This window comes from Sciurus vulgaris, assembly GCF_902686455.1.
Source record: "Sciurus vulgaris genome assembly, chromosome: 3".
Classification (NCBI taxonomy): Eukaryota; Metazoa; Chordata; class Mammalia; order Rodentia; family Sciuridae; genus Sciurus; species Sciurus vulgaris.
The window spans coordinates 12,810,198-12,833,850 of record NC_136463.1 but is presented as its reverse complement, the minus strand read 5'-3'; the positions used below and the strand labels follow the sequence as shown (position 1 = coordinate 12,833,850).

At 33.5% G+C, this 23,653-nt stretch overlaps 1 protein-coding gene across 8 annotated transcripts in view; it reads left to right on the top strand.

Annotated features, from left to right (window-relative positions):
• Nucleotides 1–23,653, top strand: part of CEP112 (centrosomal protein 112) — a gene marked incomplete at its 3' end in the record, with an annotated part of 475,585 nt that overhangs the window by 47,235 nt on the left and 404,697 nt on the right. For 7 of the 8 annotated variants that reach the window (XM_079131573.1, XM_079131569.1, XM_079131572.1 and 4 more), the window contains exons 6-7: nt 685–775; nt 2,514–2,591. In XM_079131573.1, the coding sequence (XP_078987699.1) occupies nt 685–775; nt 2,514–2,591 (169 nt within the window). Of the gene's footprint in view, nt 1–684; nt 776–2,513; nt 2,592–7,298; nt 9,029–23,653 lie in introns of those variants that run through there. The other variant, XM_079131576.1, reaches the window with a different exon arrangement.

Genomic DNA, 23,653 nt, shown 5'->3' with positions numbered 1-23,653 from the left:
GTAAAATTCATTTAAACTGGTTTCCTACTTATCCTGTACTTATCATATTTTACATGAATTAATATGGTATATATTTTAATCAAAGACTGCTATATCTGTGGTTTCAGATTAATAGAGACTTTAAGCTATGTGAAAGTTTTGTTATTTTATGTATTTTAAGGTTTCGTCTTGAATCAAACAAAATTTGCTAACCTTTAAACAATGATCTCTCAGAATATGTGCTTTACGTAGGGACTGGGGTTGTGGCTCAGTGGTAGAGCACTTGCCTAGCATGTGTGAGGCATTGGTTCGGTTCTCAGCACAGCATACAATTAAATAAAAGTTCACCAATGACTAATAAAAGTATTTAAAAAAACAGAATATGTGCTTCATATATATGAATATACATAGGAGGAAAAAAGATTCAAATACATATGATTTATTATAGTTCCACTTAAAATAGAATTTGTTTTTAAGCAAGTATATGGCATTTATGTGACATTTTACTTTTGATTTAATCTAAATGAAATAAAATGTGAAAAATAGAATGGTTATTATTTGTAGATCTTTTGTTCTGCTGTGAAATCATCATTAATATAAGCTGTCATCTCATTACGAAAGAAAAAACTTGGTGATTCTAGATTTGAACACTGTGTCCTCTGAATTCTCCAGATTTTGATTTTTGCTATTTTAATATCTTTATAGAGAACAGTACACTGGGAAGCATCGAATGAGCTCACCTTCTATAAGTCCAGTTTACAGAGAAGATGGACAAAATGTTATCCCAAAGAACTGTGTAAGATCGGATTTTACTTTTGTTAGTTTTTAGTTTTTAAAATAACTCCACATAGTTTCAGTTTCATATTGTTAAAGTTTCAGTGATTACTTAAAAATAGTGAATAAAGTCTGAAGGAAAAGGTGAATATTTTGATGTCAAAGAGCGTGGTGTGCCGTGGTATTCCTTGTTTTCCCAGTGATTCTAAGTATGCTGATCAGTCTTCTTTTCTCCAGCATGTCAGAGAAAAACTTTGAAACATTTTATTTTTTATTTATTTTTCTTTCCCCTTTTACCTAATATAAACATGGAAATGATTAGACACCTAGTGATCATAAAATTAAGAAGAAATAGGTATTAATCTGTAGTAAAGTAGGAAACTGCTTTTCTGATTGGGGTGAACTATTTTTATCTTCAAATATGAATGCCTCTCTTGCATCTCTGTGTTTAACAAAGATTTAGTTTGAATAAGGTTTGTAAAGTGAAAAATTGTGCTTGCTCACTAAAGTCTTTATTGCCTAACTTTGGCTGTCTTCCATATGTGACTTAGTTAACAAGAGACAGCATGTGTAACATGTGACTTTTTTTTAGCACATACTGCTTTACACATAACTCATTTCACTTTCGCCAATGATAGTTTGGAACATGAAATTTAATACAAAGGGCAACACATTTTTAATAATAATTAAGTTACAGGTATGTTTCAAAGGAAAACACAAAAAAGCAAGGGACCACTAGTAGAAGCGATAATGAATTTTAATATAGTATATAAATAATGGAAAGTCAATGTTTTGTTGAGCAGAAATTTGTAGACTTATTAAAGTATGCAGAACATTTTTTAGTTCATTTTCCTTCATAACTTCATATTAATTTAAATGAAGATAGGTAAATAGGTTTATTTGTTAGTAATGAGACTTTCTACAAAAACATGGAAATGCTGTATCAACAAATTTAACTTTAAAATTTTGGGGCTATAAAATAGACATTTTGTACAGATTTAACTTTCTAAGTTTTTAGTGCTTTGGAATTGTTAATTTCTGGGCACAGATCTTAGGTTGCTGTTAGTAAATTATAGTTTTAATCTGGTTGATAAGTGTGTAATATAATAAATAATACAGGAGGAAAAAAGCAGAAGTTTTATTTTTAAAAAAGTAAAGAATCACCATAATTGTATTTTCATGATGTGAATCCAAAACTTATTTCTCTTTTTATTTAATGTATGAGTTAGAATTAATTTAAGAACAAAGAGCTTCTTGGACATCAACACAAAACTTCCCTGTTAACTAATTTTAACGAGAGTAAATAATTCATCTTTTCAAGTCCACCCCACCCCCTCCAATCCCTTTCAAGCTACTGTGGTATACCACAATTAAAACTTTTTGTAAAAGAACTTAAAGAGAAGAGTCTGGATTAATTTTTAAAATATTCTTTTGATGTTTTTTTTTCTAAATCTAGTTACTGTGTGAATATATTGTTAAGGCATCTCATAGCCCTAAGCAGCTGTAATAAACAGTCATTAGTTAGAATTGAGAACTCTAGCTTAGTTATAACATACTCCTTTCCTCGGAGGGTAATATAGTGTCACCAAATACGTACATAGAACTCTCATTACTCTGAATGACATGTATTTTGTATTGTTTTCTTCTCTACCTCTTGCTTTTCCTTTCTCCCTCTTGTTTCCTTTTGTTTCTTTCTTCCATCCTTTCATCTTTTATTGATTTTCCCCTTCTCTTCTTCCCCTTTCTATTTTGTATTTCAGGAAGTTCATTTGAAAAAATCTTCTGTTTCTTTGGATGACAGTGACCTTGAAGCTCGCCTTAATAGTTGGAATCTTGGGGTAAAAGTAGCATTTTAAAATGTATCTATTGTATGTGAATAACACGTTGACTAATTTAATTCTGTTGCTTGAATTTTGAATGTTAGATGTTTGGTATTGTGTTGGCTTTGAGAAAATCTTTAAGTATGGCAAACAAATTCTATACTAGAGCAATATAAAATATTCCCTTTTCTTGGCAGACTAACTTTCTTGTTGATGACGTAAGAGATATATTCATTAAATAAATAATAATTTAAGATACTATCTATTAAGATACCAAAGTGATTTATATGGGAGATATCACATATAACTTAACAACAGGGATATATTCTAAGAAATGTGTTGGTAAGTGGTTTCACCATTGTGCAAACATTGTGCAGTACTTAAACAAACCTAGACGGTGTAAGTTTATCATTCAGTGTGGGCCTCTTAATCCAATCAAGAGATGCAGTAAAACATGAGATGCAAGAGGCTGTTGCTGGCTTAACAAGGCACACTGTTTTACAGTAATCTTTTTTTTTTTTTTTTTTTTTTTTAAATAAGATGTGCACTCTGAAATAATGACAAAAAAAATACCACTTTGGTGTTGAAAACTTCAGCTCCATAATGACCTTATGGAACCACTATCACATGTGTGCTTTGTTATTGACCCAGGTGTATTATCCAGCCTGTGACTCTGCTGAGGTGAGCAGGAGGGAAGTCAGGGAGATCACAAACAAGCAAAGTCATTTGGGTTTAAGAAAACTCAGGGAGACTTCATGGATGAGCAACCTTTACAAACAGCAGTTTTCATTGCTGTTTCACATGAAGAAAGATTTGGTCATATAAGTGAACTGTCCTGACACAGTCTCTGGGATTTATGTGTGGGATTAGTGGGCAATGTTGGCAGCTAGATTAAAGTGGATCTGTGAGGGCTAACTTGAGAAATTTACCTTTTATATTTTAGGCTATCATGAATCCTGGAGTTTTTATCACCTTCCATGATTCTTCTTTCCTTATATGCTGTTTAAATATTTTGAGGAAATTAAAAAGGCTTTAAAATGATTTAATTATCATTTTTATTATATAGTAATTTGTAACTTGAAAAATACAATAAATAAGAGGGATAAAATGTTTCAAAACCTGAACACAGATATGTTAATATCTTTTAATATAGAGTGAATATCCCTTATCTAAAACCCAGAATCCAAAATTCTCCAAAAAACTGAAGCTTTTCAAGCTTCATTGGCACTCAAAAAGTTTTGAATTTTGGAGCATTTTGAATTTGGGATTTTTGGATTCAGGTATTTAGTTGGTAAAGTCTGTGTAAACATTCCAAAATATGGAAAACTTCAAAGTCTGAAACTCTTCTGGCACCGAGCATCTCCTTTAAGGGATACTCAAGCTGTATATACCTTTCCTTTTTTTTCTTTGTCATTTTATAAAATTAAAATTTAAATAAAATTAGGTCATGTTATAAATAATATATTATGTGCAATTTAACTTTTTATATAAATTTATAGGAATTCTATGACTATTAATGATAAATATTCACTTTTCTTTGGATAGATATAGTATAGTTTAAGTATTCTGCTAATTTTGGACATCTGTTCCTCACACTTTGTTGTTAATATAAATAATACTGCAACAAAATTCTTTACCAGAATCTTTTTATTCATATTTGGTTGCTTTCTTAGGTCATATTACATCTTTGGTATATTGCCTTCCAGAAGTTTCTACCTCTTTCAACAGCTGTATACCAGTTGTCCATTTCCATTTATTCACCTTAATTAGGGTTTATTATTTTAGGAAACCTAAAAATTGTTCTACTATCATTGTCTTTAATGAAAGCAGCACTTTAGGAAAATTGTCTTGGCATTATGAAGTGCTATTGGATGTAAGTAGAATTGGAGACAGGAGATCAATTATCTTTTATTTATTTTTAAATATATTTTTATTAGGTTTTGATGAACCTTTATTTATTTATATGTGGTACTGAGGATCGAACCCAGTGCCTCACATGTGCTAGGCAAGTGCTCTACCACTGAGCCACAGTCCCAGCCCCAATTATCTTTTAGATGCTTAACACACAGTGGACTTTGTGTTAGTGTGACTGCTGGGAAGATGGAAAGGATAGGAAGGAAAACCCTTTGAAAGAGTAAAGAGTGCTCAATGACTGACTGGAGGCCTGAACTGAGGGAACCTACCTGTTTTTGAGAAATGGAAATGTTGACTCTCTGTTAATTGACTGTCAGGTAGGAAAACCCATTTTAGAGGTTTGAAGTTCTTTTTTAGATTAGTGGAGTTTGAAGAGACAGTAAGATTAATTGCAGAGTTCGAGGCCTAGAGCTTCATGAGATTGGAGGGCTAGAGGCATAGTTTGGGGTCCTTCTGATATGGGCAATGGCAAGATTGAAGAAGAGCTCAAGCCTTTAGAGAGTAAAGTGGTAGAAAGTGGAGAATGAAGATGTTTGGCTCATAGAATTGGCATAATTAGAAGGTTGGGAAAAGGGTAGGAAATGAAAGTAATATGGATCTTCTATTAATTGTGGGAGTGTGCTAGTGAAAGCGAAGAGACAAACAATTGATGAGAGGGAGGATAGTAAGTCAAAAGAAAAACATTTTCATGTTTGAAAGTGTAGGGAAAGCTGCTGTTGGAGGGAAGTCCTCTTCCCAATGTGGGAGAAGAGCACAGGAAATCCCACAGAAGGACAAAGTCCTCTTGCCAGAAAGCAACATCAAAGAGAAAAATAAAATTGTGGAGCTATCCTTTTAAACTTGCCTTTGCCCTTAGCCATTTGAAACTTTTGATGTACATTTCCTAGTACATAGAGTACTTTTCACGATTATTTAACTGTTCAGAGGATTAAATCTTTCCTTCTTATAATAAAATTAAAATATGTAAAATATTTTGATATCATACCTTTAAAACTAGGCCTACTTGGGGTTTTAACATTATTATTTATTATAATGTAATAAGCATTAATCAGGCTAAATGATTTCTCTTCATTAGAGTTGAATGATACAAGTGTTTATTTAGAAAGCTTAAATTTTGTTTTGATTTTAGTTTTGTATGAAGATGCCTGAGTAGCTTTGTTTTCTTTCTTTCTTTGAAAAATCAGTTACTAGCTAGAGTTAATTTTTGTATTCTTGACTAAATGTACCTTTTTTAATATTGCTGACATTGCTGGCAACGCCTTCATTTTAATGCATTTGATATTTGAGCATTTGAATTTTCTAGTATTTGTTGAAAAATATATGTTTCTCAAAATATATTTCTTTTCACAGGAATATGTTAATTTTTTAGGAATGCATAATTCAACTAGAGATTTGTTTAAAAATAACTTGGTATGAAATTTTTATCCTGTGTTTTTTCTTAATGTTTTATCTTTTCAAATCTTACTTTTTGTGATGTTTTCTAGCTTTCATAATATATTTTAAATGCATTTCATGTATGATTCTTAAGTCATAGGATGTACTTTAGAGCTATGCATTTTTACTATTTTTAAGTTAATTTGAGTAATTGGATGGAGGGTTTGGAATATTCTGCCTTAACCATTGACTGTCACATCACTAAGAAACAAGCTATGTGCACTCATTTAGAAAAACAAAAAACAAAAAAACTTTAAAAATTGTGTTGTTTATTTTTCAAGTTTTAGAGTTTATTATTCTATAAATAATTTACTACCTTAAGATCTGTGTAGGGACTATAGGAGAGTTCTGATGTTAACTAGGGATTATTTGTAGCTTTCTTTACCTTTTAAAGTGGAACAGTTTTAAGATTGTAGGAAAAAATTGATAAATACTTTTTTCTTGGTTTCTAGAGTGTGTTTGTGAATTTATTTTGGAAGCGGGGTATATAACCTTAAAAATAAATGAAATTGCAATCATGAAACAAATTGAGCAGGTATTTGAACTTCTTTTCCTATTTTATAGGTATAGATATGAATGGGAAAAATTAGTTTGCTGACACAATTGAAAGCTTCCATTGCGTGAAGCTTTTGGATTGTAGTTATGGTTATTACTTATTGATGGTTTTAAAGAAGACCATAAGTAGAAATTTTTATTTTAAAAATTGTTATTGTTAGTGTTATATAATAATCATAATTGGTATTTATTTTGAGATCTTTATACAGATTTTTGTCATCTCCATTTTTCTCCGATTTCTTTCATCCTTTCCTTTCTCCACCTCTCTCCATCTTCTTCCTCTTCTCCTTCTCTTTCTTCCTCTTCCTTTTCTGTCCTATTGTCATTTCAATGAAAGGACTGAGAAGGGCACTATGTTTCCATTTGTTAATTCACTGCTTTGAGGTAAGATTAGTTGGGATAATTTTTGTTAAAGTAGCATGTAATTTCAGCTGTTTTATACAGTTTTATTTTGGCAATCCGAGTTTTTTCCATTTATGTTAGTAACCTATTTTCATATTATACAGTGATCTTGGAGAGAAACTGAGTCGAATGTGTTGACCTTTTAAATTTCTCTTTTGCCTGTGGTTTTCTACAAATGAGTAAATATGTCAGATTTTGTTACTAGGACCAAGTTATCTAAATAAAAAAGAGTTATAGAGTTGGTTTATGTACAAAACATTCGATAAGGCAAATTCTTTAGAGTATAAAATGTTTGGAATTATATCCTCAAAATGTTAAAAGGTAATTTCTACATGGTAAAATATGAGTGCTTATTTTCCTAACATTTTATGTTTTCTAATTTTTTATATTTAGTATTTGTTACTCATAAAACACACAAAGTCATAAAATATTTATAGTATTTTCCCAAAGTTTGTATTTGGGGAGTGAAATGATATTCAGAGTTTTATTTGAGAAATTGACATTTATTTCTTTTAAAAGTAAATATAAACTCCCATTTCTGGCCATGATGAAGTAAGTTGTTGCATCCTAGCTCTCTTACAACTAAAAACTCTGGACAGAAGTTAAGATGCAACTACCTGGGGGCTCTGGAAAGTAAGTAATAAGAGGCTAATAGAAGAGGAAAACATGAAGAATGACTGGTACAGCAGCTGAGAGCCTTCTTTTGTCCTGTTTGTATTTTTGTTTTTGTTTTTCTTGTCTAACTCTCAGTTTTTACTGCAGGGTGGGCAAAATTGGTGGATTGTGTAGTGGGCTTAGACAGTAAAAACCAACAGAAGAACCCATCTTTTTGGCCAGAGGACTAGGAAAAAGATTGGAGCATATGAGGGTGGTTCCTCTCCCCCTCCACTGCACCCCCATCTTGGCCCTGCCCCTACACCAGCCGCAGTGGAGAACTGTACTGTTGTGGTGTATCAGCAGCAATTTGGGCTCATCTGTCTGGATAGAAGTTCTGTAAAAGGGTACCTCTTATGCAAGGAATGTTAGAGGGGGGATATATTTATATTTACATTTTCATCTTTTCCCTTGCTACTTTGCTCTGGGAGTGGAACTCAGTGATAGTGTAGGAGACAGACTCTGAAGGGAATTCATCGTTTTTGCCAGATGGATGGAGAAAATCTGAGAGGGAAGAGTGGAAGAAGTGAATCCTTAATGTGTGTGAAGCAACATAGGTCCCACCCAACCTTACTCCAAGGTGTGCATGTTTGGAACATACCCACCAAAACTCATAGCAACATTTTAGAGAACTGAATTATGGTTTGAATCATTACCTTAGTGCATGATCAACTCTTGAGTGACACCTGTGAGGGGCAGGCTCAGATGGCATGGTATAAGCTTGGAGCATGGGAATGACCTCAGAACTACTGTTCACAGGAGAGCTGATCTTGTAGACAGATCTAAGTTCTATCAATTTTCCACACTGAAAGAAACAAACACCAAAAATTTTCAGAACCTCACAACTTAATTACAATGATTATAATTCCTCTGATATTGTAATTAAAGTTCAATAGCCAATTATTTGGAAAATCCATAATCATTTGGAAATTAAATACATACTTATAAATAATATAATCCAGAAGTAAAGAACTCTTAAGGGAAGTTAGAAAATATTTTTAACTGAATTAAAATGATAAGACAGCATATCAGAATTTGTGCAATTGGGTTGAAATAGATCTTATAGGAGAATTTTTATCATGCAATACTTAGAAGAGATGGAAGTTCTCTTCCTTGATTGGCAGCATGAGGAGTTTCACAGACCTGCTCTTTTAGCAAAACAAGAATAATTGGTAAAAAGTATAAAAAAAACCATTAAAAGTCTCTGGAAATTGTCCTAAGGGCATAGAGCAAATGAAGACACATTTGTTTAAGAAAATCAACTACAGCTTGGTAGAAGCAACAGAAATCTGTGGTGCTTGAACTGTTACTTGCTTTTACTCTCCCCTGTCCCTCCTGTTCAGCATTATGGAAGTTCCAGTGGTGGGTATGGCCAAGAAAATGGGGGCTCTCTTTCTCTCCCCTTACCTCCCAATAGTGTGTCTCACTGGGAGGAGCATGCTGCCAGCATTTCATATCCACTTGAAGCCTGAGTTGAAGAGGCTGGTGAGTTCTTGGTGAGTGCTGCTAGGTGGTGATAGGGCTCCCTTCTTCCACTCAGCCCTCACTCATAGGGCAGAAGCTCTTCCCTACACACAACAGGTCAGGAATACTGCAGCCACGGTTGTCCTCCCCATAGGGTAGATTCCACACTGAGGGTGGCAAACCAGTAAGACCAGAGAGTTCTGCTTCTGCACAGTGCCCACAGTAATGGCTGAGGGTTCTGCAGAGGGGATAGGCAGTCCAGAAGAAGTGAGATCAGAAGCTTTCCCCAATACTGACTGTATTGGAAACTAAGTGTGGGGAAGTTCAAACCTAAGAGCGCTTTAAGAAAACAGTGGATATTTTGATGGCAAATCAAATTGGACATATGGTTTAACAGAAAGATAAGGGTCAGAGACAGTCAAATAGAGTGTCCTGCTAAAAACTACCATCATTTCAGGATAACAATGTATGTGCCTAATGTCACATCTGTGGGGAGTGACACCAGTTGTCTTCACACTGTGAGGGAAATAAATTGCACTGAAATAGTCCAGCCAAACCCTAAATAAATCAACAAGTAAGCAACAATAAAAATTGCTCTTGGAGAAGGGAATCAGTATCCATAGTTGATGTGTTATGTAGTATCTAACATGTTCAGTTTCAAGGAAAAAACAAAGCAAACACAACAAAATGAGATGCAAAGAAACAGGAAAGTGTGACCCATTTTCAAGAAAAAGTCAGGCAATAGAAACTGCCTGTGAGAGGGTCTAGAGGCCAGATTTAACAGACAAAGATTTCAAAACAGCCATTATTAATATGTTCAAAGAACTGAAGGAAACCATGTTAAAAGAAGTAAAGAAGTTATGATGACCATCAAATAGAATATTAATAAGGAGAAATTACAAAAAGGAACCATGTGGAAATTTAGTATAATGTGGAAATATACAGTTTAATAACTAGTGTGAAAAGTTCTATAGGGCTGAACAGTAGATTTGGACTGGTAGAAGAAAGAATCAGTGACTTTCAAGATAGATTGGTAAAGATCATGCAAGCTGAAGAACAGAAAGATAAAGAAAAATAAACATTGCCTCAGAGAAATGTGGGACTCCATTAAGTGTTCTAACATACTGTGTAATGGAGGCTTGAGAATGAAAGGAGAGGGAACAAAGGAGAAGATTTATTTAAAACATCATGGTTGAAAAATTTCAAATTTGATGAAAATCATCAATCTAATTAGAGAAACTCAATCTACTTCAAGTTAAGATAAACACAAAGATATTTATACATAGATGAATTGTAGGAAGAATTTTGAAAGACAAAGAATAATCTTGAAAGCACAAAAATGAAAAGAAGGAAGTCCTAAAAGAGAAAAGAAGGAAGTTCTAATTATTAATCTAAATCCTTTCTAAAGAAATTGAAGAAAGAAGAGTAAGTTAAACCCAAAGCAATCAGATGAAGGAAACACTAAAAATTAAAAGAGAAATAAATGAAGTTGAACATAGAAAAGCAATAAGGAAAATCAATGAAACTAAAAGTTGGATTTTTAAATGATGAACAAAATTAATGAACTTTTAGCCAGACAGACCAAGAATAGAAAGAAGAATCAATTTGCTAATAACAAGAATGAAAGAGCTATCACTACAGATCCCACAGATGTTCAGAGTAAAATAAGGAATTACTATAAGCAACCCTGTGGATGTATATTTGACAATAGAGATAAAAGGGACAAAGTTCCTGAGTAGCACAAACTACCAAAACTTACTCAGGAAGAAATAGATAACCTGAATAGTCATTTCACTATGAAATAAACTGAGCCTAGTTAAAAAGCTTCCAAAAAAGAAAACTCTGGGCCCACATGGTTTCACTGACCAATTTAATGAAGCAGTTGAGGGAGAAATAATATCAATTGTTCACAGTCTCTTCTAGAAGACAGAATAGGAGATATCACTTCCTAGATCATGAGGCCAGTTTTTTTATTTTGATACCAAATTCAGAGATTAGAGGAAATATTTGCATATCACTTATCTGACAAAGATTTTATTCAGAATATATAAAGGCAGGAGCGCTCATCTCTTCCTGATGGGAACAAAGAACATTTATTTTAAAACACAGTTCCCAGTTGTTTTTTTTTTAAATAAAGTAAAACATATTTACTATGTGACACAACAGTTTCACACTTAAGTAATTACTCAAGTGAGATGAAAGTGTTTGTCCCCACAAAAATCTGTAAGCAACCATTTATTATAACCCCTTCTTATCTGGAAATTGTAATTGCAATTACAATTATTTTGTAATTCTAAATACTATTAACTAGAATGAGAAAACAAGTTGTAAGTAAATTCATACAGTGAAATACTTCTCAGTGATAAAGGGACACAGCTATCAAATCATACTCCTACGTGGATGAATTTAAGATGCATTAAACAAAATGAAAGAAGCTAGACTGAAAAGTTAGCCTCATATTGCATTTATGTAATATTGTAGAAATGGCAAGACTGTGAGGATGGAGAGATCAGTACTTTCTAGGTATTAAACATTGAGGAAGAATATGACTACAGGGTATAGATAACTTTAGGGAATTTTTATAGGTTTGATGGAACTGTTTTAATTGTATTTTGCTGGTTATACCATGAATGCATTTGTTAAATCTCAAAAAGCTATAGACTGAGTTATGATTAAAAAAATTTAAAAGTGAGTATATTCTGCTATTTCTAATGAGTTAGCCATGAGGCAATATATTACTTTCTTATTTTGTGTTTTATTTATTATTTTAGGGAAAAAGAAAGAAATTATCTGTCTTCCTGTCCTACAAGTATTTTTTTTTTTTTTAACATGTAACTGTAGGTTAAGATGAGTGAAAGAGCTAAAGCCTACAAGAGCATTAACAATTTTCTTTATATAGAACTTTTTCTTATAAAAATTATTATTCACCTTGAATTACCTTTTTGAAAGAACTCAAAGAATGTTTTGAGCTTGAAGAAATGTTGTGGTTGTTGTTTTATTTTTAAAAAATGGTATGGCACTTTCTAAAAGTGAAAAAAATAGAAGAATGGAATATGAATTTTAGTCTTCACATACTCATGGGATATTTATAAAGATGATCTAATTAGGGCATAAAGATATTTTCATTAAGTGACTATTTTAGCGAAACTAGAAATTAGCACTACTGTGTTTACATGATCATTTAAAACAAAATAAATAACAATCCCAAATAGCTGTGCAAATGTGATAATTAAAACCAAGCGTAGACTAATGAATAATGGTGAGCTTTGATAAAAATATTCTGATGTGTCCAAAATGATAACCAAGGGTTAAAGATCCCTTATTTAATTTAATGGGGGAGAAAAAACCCAACAACCAAGCCAAAACAAAACCCAAAGCAAAATGAAACAAAAAAAACCCCAAACAAACAAACAGACAAACAAACCCAAAACAAATTTACCCCAACCATTGGAACTGATCAGACTGATCAGAGAGACAAGCTCAATCTTTGCAAAGAACAACCTAAGGGGAAGTTTGTTGTGTTCTTCAGTATGATCTAGAAACAAGTGAGAAGACAAAGAATAGTGTCGGCTGTTGAAGGGGGATCAGGACAGTACATATGGAGATCTAAGGATCACAGGCCAGGGCTGTTTTTGCTGGCATATAAGATGAATTGGTAGGTAAGGAACATTACGCATTTCAAAGAGGAGCAGGTAATTACTGTTTTCATCACACATATTGCCCGTGTCTCAGCTGGGTCAGGCTTTTTTTGATCCCCTGCTGGGTCAAATTTTCCTTGCTCCTCTGCTGTTTTTGTAAGGAATTTGGGAAGTCTGACTGTTCTCAGTGTGGCCTTCCTGAGAGGCTAACGAACCTGTGCTAAGTAGTATTCTCACACTATTCCAGACACTTGAGTAAGTGTGGCAGAAAGGAACTGCTTGGGTTGCTGACTCATAGAATAAATAAGATGATTGCGTTTTTAAGTAATGAAGTTTTGGGGTGATTTGTCCTGCAGCAGAAAGCTAATTAATAAAATTAGATATTTAGAAACAGTTTTCCAAAGTGGTTGTGCCAATATATCTTCATCAGCACTGACTAGGTGCCTTTGCATTACTACTTATCCAGTACTTGGTCTTGCCAGTTGATTTTTTTTTTAAATTAAAAATATTTAACTATTCTTGAAGGCAGTTAGTGGTATTGCATTGTGTGGTTTTAATATGCATTTTCACAGTGATGGTGGCTGCTTTTTTATGTTTATTGCTAATTTAGATAGCCTACATGAAGTTTTGTCTTTAGGATTTCAAGTAGTTTTGTCTTTGTGTTGGATTATCTGCCTTTTTATTATTGACATGTGGGAGGGTTTTTAATGTATTTTGAGTAAGAGTCCTTGTGGAATATAGTATTGTAAATATATTGTCCACTTTGTTACTTTTCTTTGTTCTTTTACTGGCATCTTGATGAACAGAAATTTTAAATTTTAGTGCAAATTAAATTTAAATTAATTTTAAATTAAAAATAATTTAATCATTTTTCCTTTTATGGTAGTACCATTTTGTGTCTTAATTTTAAAGAAATCACTATCTTAAAGTTCTGAAGATGTTCCTGGGGAAAAACATAGTTTTCTAAAAGAAGTTTTATTGTGTTTTCTATTCAGATCTACAGACCATCTGAGAATGATTTTGGTATATGTTGTAAGATCAGGAGTTAAGGTTTATTTTTATCCCTTGTATAATCTAAGTGACACTACCATTTGTTGAAAAATATGATCATTTTCTACTATACCACAGTGCTGTATGTCTCATAAATCAAGTGACACTATGCCTGTTTCTGTTCTGTTCCTTTGGCTCATTTGCTTGTGCCAGTTGATTGTGTTTTTATATCTGTATGTTATTTGTGATTGGTAAATGTTTGTTGAAATGTTGTAGGTAAACTAGTGAATGAGTCTCCACTTGCAGTATTATTTCTGAAGAGATTTTCTTAAAGTTCTAAAATATTGACTTAAAAACAATTTGGAAGCATAATCATCTTGGCGTTAAAGTCTGAATTTGCTTCTTGCTGTGGAGAAATGTTTGGCAGTTCTTCTGACTGATGCTGTGATTTAAAAATATTTACTTGTGTTGCTGGTAATATATTACTTGATAATGTCCTTTCCTCTGAGAAAGTTCGTGTATCAGATAGAGTTCTTTTAATTTTTCCTGGAAACAATACTTCTCTAGTTGATCAACATTAATCTATATGAGGGTATTTGCTTATTAGTTTGACCAAATCCTGAATAAGCTGGAAAAAAAAAAAAAAAAACAAAAAAACCAAAAAAACTGGCAGAATTCCTTTTGTAATCAAACGGCTCAGCTAAAAACCTACATAAAATATCAAAAGCTAGTTTTCATTAAAGAACATTCCGATATCTATATTCATTTCTAGCTTCAATTATTATATATTTTATTGTTGTGATTCTGTTTGCTTTTTTAATGAGAAACGTGCAGACATGTGATTTAATCTTGCTATTGGAATTTAATTATTTTTTGCTTTGCCTTCTATGTAATATTTTATAGATGTTAGTGTTTCACGTGCCCTTTTCTTCCATTTTGGACATTCTTTATTGTGGTATCCTTTCTTGAGGTATTATGAGAGTACAAGAAGTTTTCTAAAAGAGCATGAAAAGTCAGTGTTAAGACTGTTTACAGATTGCTTCAAGTCCTGGAACTTGTGGATTACAAAGTGGGAACATTGAACTTCAAAGCACATCTGGCACTTGTTACAAAATCAGAAAATAGATTGCTTATTTTCCCCAAATAGACTCAAGAACATGCTTTACCATGAATAATTCCCATTGCATATTAAAAGTGGTTAGAAGACAAACTCAGTGTATTGTAAAGGAATAATAACAACAACAGAATATCGGGTCCAGTTTACAGTGTTCATTGTTGCTTTTAAAAATTAGAGTAGACATTTTCTATTTTTCCTTCTTTTATGGCCAGCTTGAGAAAGGAAATTCATAATAATAGAATGAGTCCTTTACTTCTTTAATGGCTTTTAAAGATGAAGGGAATGAAATAGGAGCTGCATCTGCATAGTTGAAATGCTACATTGTAATTAGCTAAACCAATATTTTGTACCCTGCTTATAAATGTAGAGATGGGTAAAAATAAATCACAGATGGTTTTCTTGGTTTTTGGTTTTAAATTCTAAACTTAATTAGTGCTTGAGCATCTTGAGAAGTCCTGTTTCCTCTACTCCTTCCCCCCCTTATATTTAATTCTGCTTCATGAATTAGAATTTTATATATTTGCAGATTTGTATATGTCTTTGAAGAGCTTACTTTCTGTTTTGATTTTCTGAATTTCAAAAATACAGAACGATTACTTATTTTTCGTGTATGTATAGGTATACCTTTAGACAATAAATGTTTATTGAATGTACTTTGCTGTCTGCTGGAAAGTTGCTGCCTCTAATTTTCAAAGAGCTGAATGCTTATGGTTTGCTATTTAGTAAAGAATATGCCTCTGGGCTAGGGTTGTTGCTCAGTGGTAGAGCGCTTGCCTAGCACGTGTGAGGGACTGGGTTTGATTCCTAGTACTGCATATGAATAAAGTAAAGGTCCATTGACAATTAAAAAAAGAAGTAATATGCCTACATGCCTCCTTCTCTGGTACAATATTTAAGTAGATTATATTATTACCTCTACTTAGTACTTAAACTACCGCTATTTAGTGCCAAAGTGTACTAATTCATAAATCTATCAGTAGTGGTTCATGTCATGAACCATTTTGTCAAATTTTTAATGTTTTTTAGTTTGTAAAATTATAAAATGTTATTTCACTGTGATATTATGTTAAATTTTCATATTTCTAAGGAGTTTAAGCATATTTTCATATGCTTATTTGCCATTCATAAGGCACCAAATACACAATGTACCTCGAGGTTTTTTTTGCATTTGTTTGTAGTGGGTGGCTTTTTGTCTGTTTTTTCCTTGATTTTCTTTTTTTTTTTGGTACCAAGGATTGAACTCCAGGGTGCTCTAACCACTGAGCAACATACATTCCCAGCCATTTTACAAATTTTCTAAATTTTGAGACGGGGTCTCACTAAGTTGCTGAGGCTGGCCTTGAACTTGCAAACCTCCTGCCTCAGCCTCCCTAGTTGCCCAGATTACAGGGATGCACCACTGCACCCAGCTTTTGTCTTGATTTTTGAAGTCCTTCTTTACACATTTTGGAGACTCATCATTTGGGTAAACATTTCCCAGTTTGTCTTATCTTTTCACTTTCTTTGTATCTTTTTTGGAGAGAAGTTCTTACTGGAAGTGGTCAAGTTTATCAGTTTCTTCTTTATATTTTTATTTCTTACAAAATCTCTACCCTGAGGTTATAGAATTCAAAATTGCCCTCTGAAAGTTTTTGTAGCACTGCTTTTAATGATAAGTGGTCAGTTCATTGGGAATTTTTTATGTATGGTGAGAGGAGGCAATCTTTTTCTTCCAATTATTGAGTGCACACTTTCTTTTTTTTTAAATTCTTTTTAGATGTTGATGGACCTTTATTTATTCATTTATTTATGTGTGGTGCTGAGAAGCAAACCCATTGCCTCACACATCCTAGGCAAGTGCCCTACCACTGAGCCAAAACCGCAGCCCGACACTCCTAGTTTCAATGTTAGACCTTTTCCAAATCACACTCTTTTACCCAGACAGTACCTGACTGCAGAATGGCTTGACCTGCAAGATGGTATGTAAGCAGTTGTATGTGGTTTAACAGAAACTGTGCAGTGAATTTGGTCTTTTCTTGAGCCATTGGTAGATACTCTCCAGTGGTGCCGGGCAGTGGGAGCACACTGTGGCTTCCAGTGAGCCTTGCTCTGCAGTGTACTGTGTTGCTAAGCAATGACGTTTGGTCAGTTAGGTGTATTAAATGCATTGTTGACTTGTGATATTTTCCAGTATTTGTTTTCAGGATGTAACCCCATTGTAAGTTGAGAAGCATCTGTATAACTGAGTTACTTTCTGATGTTGTCTAGTTCCATTGGTTTGTCTTCATTACTTTAGTTTTCTGTATTTTTAAATCGCCCCACCTTGATTTCTTTTTTCTTCAGGCATATCTTGGCTATTCTTATTCTTTATTTATACAAATTTCATAATAAACTTATTAAGTTTTCCGAAACCTCTTTTGGGATTGGATTGAATCATATTTGGCAACTAGATCAAGTTAAGAATTGAGTAAGGATACAATGTTGAGACTATCCAAAAATAAGGTTTCATTTTCTGTTTATTTTGGTCTTTATTATTTTTCAATGACACTTACTTGTTTTCTCCATAAAGGGCTTGTGTATCTTTTCTCAGAATTATTTGTAGGAATTGTATAATGTTTTATGATTATAAATAAAACATAATGATTATTGGGTAAGGTGGTGCATGCTTGTAAATCCTGTGATGCAGGAGACTGAGGCAGGAGGGAGGATCTCAAATTGGAGGCCCACCTCAACAGCTTAGTGAGATGAAACTTGGTAAAGTCCTGTCTCAAAAAAAAAAAAAACAAAAAAACCCAAAAAAACGTGGCAGGTGGGGGGCTGGCTGAGGATGTTGCTCAGTGGTAAAACACTCATGGGTCCAGTGACCAGTATGAAATCAGTCAATCAATTAATAAGATGTTTGTAAAGTCTTCTTTTCTCCTAAGTGGTTTTTCTCATTTGCAAAAATACAGTTGATTCTTGAATATTGATTGGCATTTGACACCTTTACCAAAATCTTAATAGTTCTAATAATTATGTATTTGTATATTTTTTTATGGTTCTATATAGATAGAAGAAATATTCTTTGTCTTTTCTTTTTGTGGTACTGGGGATTGAACTCAGGGCCTTGTGCTTGCGAGGCACGCACTCTACCAGCTGAGCTATCTCCCCAGCCCGAAATATTCTTTTTCTAATCTTTGTGTCCTTTTTCCTCTCTTTCCTCCTCCTCTTCTTTATTCTTACTCTGTCTTTAAAAAGTGCTATTTAGGATACCAATGCAATGTTGACTAGAGGTGCATTCACAGTGGGACACTGTTTCTAATCCTAAAGGGAGGGGATTAGTCTTTAGGATTAATGATTCTTGATAAATTTTTTTTATAGATTCTGTTTATCAAGTTAAGGATGTCTCTTTTATTCACATATTCTCAAGGTATTAAAAAAGCATGAATGGTTGTAGAATATTTTTAGTGCTTTTTTCATCTTTTTGAGCGGATCATTTAATTTTCCTCCATAATCTACTAATGTTATAAACCCCACAATAAATTGTTATATTTTAATTTTATTATGTTCTTTATATATTCTGGAAATTAGCACTCTATCTAAGTATGAGTGGCAAAGATCTTCTCCCACTCTGTAGGCTCTCTCTTCACGTGGCTGATAGTTTCCTTTGCTGAGAGAAAGCTTTTTAGTTTGAATCTATCCCAATTGTTGATTCTTGCTTTTATTTCTTGTGCTATGGGAGTCCTGTTAAGGAAGTCTGATCCTAAGCCAACAAGTTGAAGATTTGGACCTACTTTTTCTTCTATAAGATGCAGGGTCTCTGGTCTGATTCCGAGGTCCTTGATCCATTTTGAGTGCAGGGTGAGAGATAGGGGTTTAATTACATTCTGTTGCATATGGTTTTCCAGTTTTCCCAGCACCATTTGTTGAAGAGGCTATCTTTTCTCCATTGCATATATTTGGCACCTTTGTCTAGTATGAGAAAATTGTATTTATTTGGGTTTGTGTCCATGTCCTCTATTCTGTACCATTGATCTACCTGTCTATTTTGGTACCAATACCATGCCATTTTTGTTACTATTGCTTTGTAGTAGAGTTGAAGATCTGATATTGTGATACCCCCAGCTTCGCTCTTTCTGCTGAGGATTGCTTTAGCTATTCTGGGTTTCTTATTCTTCCAGATGAATTTAATTGCTTGCTCTATTTCTGTAAGGTACATCATTGGGATTTTAATTGGAATTGCATTGAATCTGTATAGCACTTTTGGTAGTATGGCTATTTTGACAATATTAATTCTGCCTATCCAAGAACATGGGAGATCTTTCCATCTTCTAAGGTTTTCTTTAATTTCTTTCTTTAGTGTTCTATAGTTCTCATCATAGAGGTCTTCCACCTCTTTTGTGAGATTGATTCCCAAGTATTTTATTTTTTTCGATGCTATTGTTAATGGGGTAGTTTTTCTCACTTCTCTTTCTGAAGAGTCATCACATGTATAAACATGCAATGGATTTATGAGCATTGATCTTGTAACCTGCTACTTTACTGAATTCACTTATGAGTTCTAAAAGTTTTCTGGTGGAATTTACAGGTTCCTCTAAATATATAATCATGTCATCAGCGAACAGGGATAGTTGGAGTTCTTCTTTTCCTATTCGTATCCCTTTAATTTCTTTGGTTTGTCTAATTGCTCTGGCTAGAGTTTCAAGGACAATATTGAATAGAAGTGGTGAAAGAGGGCATTCCTGTCTTGTTCCAGTTTTTAGGGGGAATGCTTTCAGTTTTTCACCATTTAGAATGATATTGGCCATGGGCTTAGCATAGATGGCCTTTATAATGTTAAGGAATGTTCCTACTATCCCTATTTTTTCTAGTGTTTTGAGCATGAAGGGGTGCTGTATTTTATTGAATGCTTTTTCTGCATCTATCGAAATAATCATGTGATTCTTAACTTTAAGTCTGTTGATATGGTGAGTGACAGTTATTAATTTCTGGATGTTGAACCAATCTTTCATCCTGGGATAAAACCCACTTGATTGTGGTGCACTATCTTTTAAATATATTTTTGTATGCGATTTGCTAAAATTTTGTTGAGAATTTTTGTGTTGATGTTCATTAAGGATATTGGTCTGAAATTTTCTTTCCTCGATGTGTGTCTGTCTGGTTTAGGTATCAGGGTGATATTGGCTTCATAGAATGAAGAGGAGGGTTCCCTCCTCTTCTATTTCATGGAATACTTTGAGGAGTATTGGAATGAGCTCTTCTTTAAAGGTTTTGTAGAACTCAGCTGAGAACCCATCTAGTCCCGGACTTTTCTTTGTTGGTAGGCTTTTGATGATCTCTTCTATTTCATTGCTTGAAATTGATTTATTTAAGTTGCGTATATCCTCCTCGTTCAGTTTAGGTAATTCATATGTCTCTAGAAACTTGTTGATGTCTTCGAGGTTTTCTGTTTTGTTGAAGTATAGATTTTCAAAATAGCTTCTAATTATGTTTTGTATTTCCCTCGTGTCTGTTGCGATATTTCCTTGTTCATTCCGAATTTTAGTGATTTGGGTTTTCTCTCGTTTTCTCTTTGTTAGTGTGGCTAAAGGTTTATCAATTTTGTTTATTTTTTCGAAGAACCAACTATTTATTTTGTCAATTTTTTGTATTGTTTCTTTTGTTTCAATTTCGTTGATTTCGGCTCTGATTTTAACTATTTCCTGTCTTCTACTACTTTTGGTGTTGGTCTGCTCTTCTTTTTCTAGGGCTTTGAGCTATAGTATTAAGTCGTTTATTTGTTGATTTCTACTTCTTTTGTTGAATGCGCCCCATGAAATAAATCTTCCTCTAAGTACTGCTTTCATAGTGTCCCAGAGATTTTGATATGATGTGTCTTTGTTCTCGTTTACTTCTAAGAATTTTTTTATTTCCTTCCTGATGTCTTCTGTTATCCATTCATCATATAATAGCGTATTATTTAATCTCCAGGTATTGGAGAAGTTTCTGTTTTTTATTCTGTCATTTATTTCTAATTTCAATCCATTATGATGTGATAGAATACAAGGTAGTATCTCTTCTCTTCTTGTATTTGCTAACAGTAGCTTTGTGGCATAAAACATGGTCTATTTTAGAGAAGGATCCATGTGCTGCTGAGAAGAAAGTGTATTCGTTCTTTGTTGGATGGTATATTCTATATATGTCTGTTAAGTCTAAATTGTTGATTGTGTTATTGAGATCTATGGTTTCTTTATTCAATTTTTGTTTGGAAGATCTTTCCAGTGGTGAGAGAGGTGTGTTAAAATGTGTTGTGGTCTATTTGATTTCTGAAATTGAGAAGGATTTGTTTGATGTACATGGATGAGCCAATGTTTGGGGCATAGATATTTATGATTGTTATAGCTTGCTGATTTATGCTTCCCTTAAGCAGTATGTAATGTCCTTCTTTATCCCTTCTGACTAACTTTGGCTTGAAGTCCACATTATCTGAAATGAGGATGGATATTCCAGCTTTTTTGCTGTGTCCATGTGCATGGTATGTTTTTTCCCATCCTTTCACCTTTAGTCTGTGGGTATCTCTTTCTATGAGATGAGTCTCTTGTAGGCAGCATATTGTTGGATCTTTCTTTTTAATCCAATCTGGCAGTCTATGTCTTTTGATTGATGAGTTCAGGCCATTAACATTCAGGGGTTATTATTGTGATATGATTTGTATTCCCAGTCATTGGACTCACTTTTGTTTTTTGACATGATTTGGTTTCTCCTTTATTTGGCTATTCCTTTAGGCTAGTTCCTCCTGTTGCTGATTTGCATCGTTGTTTTTCATCTCTTCCTCATGGAATATTTTGCTGAGAATGTTCTGTAATGCCGGCTTTCTTTTTGTAAATTCCTTTAGCTTTTGTTTATCATGGAAGGATTTTATTTTGTCATCAAATCTAAAAGTAAGTTTTGCTGGGTATAAGGTTCTTGGTTGGTATCTGTTTTCTTTCAGGGCTTGGTAAATGTTGTTCCAGGCCCTTCTAGCTTTTAGAGTCTGGATTGAAAAATCTGCTGATATTCTTATTGGTTTCCCCCTAAATGTAATTTGATTATTTTTTCTTTAAAATTCTGTTTTTATTTTGTATGTTAGGTATTTTCATAATAATGTGCCTTGGTTTGTTATTTTGTATATTCGGAGTCCTATAAGCCTCTTGTACTGGGTTTTCCATTTCATTCTTCAGATTTGGGAAGTTTTCTGATATTATGTCATTGAATAGATTGATCATTCCTTTGGTTTATTTCTCTAAGCCTTCCTCAATCCCAATAATTCTTAAATTTGGCCTTTCATGATATCTCATAATTCTTGTAGATTCTGTTCATGATTTCTTACCATCTTCTCTGTTTGGTCAACTTTGTTTTCAAGATTAAATATTTTGTCTTCAATGTCTGAGGTTCTGTCTTCCAGGAGTTCTATCCTATTGGTTATGCTTTCTATGGAGTTTTTAACTTGGTTTATTGTTTCCTTCATTGCAAGGATTTCTGTTTGTTTGTTTTTTTTTTTTCAGTATCTCTAATTCTTTATTGAAATGATCTCTTGCTTCCCGTATTTGCTCTTTTAACTGTTGATTGGTGCAATCATTTAATGCCTGCATTTGCTCTTTCATCTCCTCGTTTGCTTTCCTGATTGTTTTAATTATGTACATTCTGAACTCCCTTTCTGACATTTCTTCTGCTGTGCTGTCATTGGGTTTTATTGATATAGTGTCTAGGTTTGTTTGGGACATTTTCTTCCCTTGTTTTCTCATATTGATATCAGTGGGACTGAGATATCAGTGGGACTCTGAGATATTACAGATTTTCTCTATTGCCTTATAGTGTCCCTGTAGATTTCCAGTATATCACCTCCCAGCCTTCAGTAGCCTGAAGTCTTGGAGGAACTTGATAATGCAGTGCTTGTGAAGAAAGCTGCCCCTAGCCCGCTAATGGTTCCAGGGCTTGGAGCTGGCTCTGTGGGGAAAGGCTCAATATATTTTATTTAAATATATTTAGTTTCATATCCTGTCTTCTGTATCTCTTGCTTTTGCTTTTTTTTTTTTTTTCTGTAACTCTTAATTTGGTCTTAATTTCTTAGATGATTTTTGTTTGACTTGCATTTTCTCTTGATTCTAGTTAGCTCTTATTTAATGTTTTTCTATTTTTGTCTGTATTCTGGTCTCTGATGTTCCTTATATTAGCAATCTTGTTTTCATGTGTATTATCCTGTTAGTGATGGAACAAAACAGTGAAATACCTGGTAGAGATGGCCTAGGTATGTGGGTGTACAACAGTACAAGCTCGGAATGTTGACGGCAGAGGACTCAAAAGGAGGACTGTTACTGTTTTCTCCTAATAAGGGTTTTTTAAGAAAAGACACCATTACCCTATATACATGTATGATTACACGAATGGTGTGAATCTACATCGTGTGCAACCGTAGAAACGAAAAGTTGTACCCCATTTGTGTACAGCGAATCAAAATGAAGTCTATAAAAGTGAAAAAAGAAAAAAAAAAAGAAAAGCATTTCCTTCTGCTGGCAGATTTTGATTTTGATTTTCTAATTTTAATGTAAGTTCTTATGATTATTGGATTTTTGTTCTGTTCATAATTATTTATATTAGATTTTTCTGAACCAGCAATAGCCAATTATTGTGTGAGAGGTGGTGGTTTGATTGTCTTACTTTATTTTCAGTTCAGAAAGGCTTTCTTCTGCCACACTGAAATTCAGTTTCTTTAATAAGTGGTGACTTTTGTGGTTGTCATTTTGGTTTGTTATCTTTGGATTCTTTGATTCTGACTCGTTTCTGTGGGACCTTATCCCTCCTAAGGCTTCCTTTTCTGTTTTACATACTTTTCTAAGGCTTCTGTTTGTGCTCCATTTCTAATATTCTGACCTATCAGTTCCTTTTTTTTTTTTTCCTTTCCTTTATTAATGCAACCTGCATAAAGGTAGGCCACT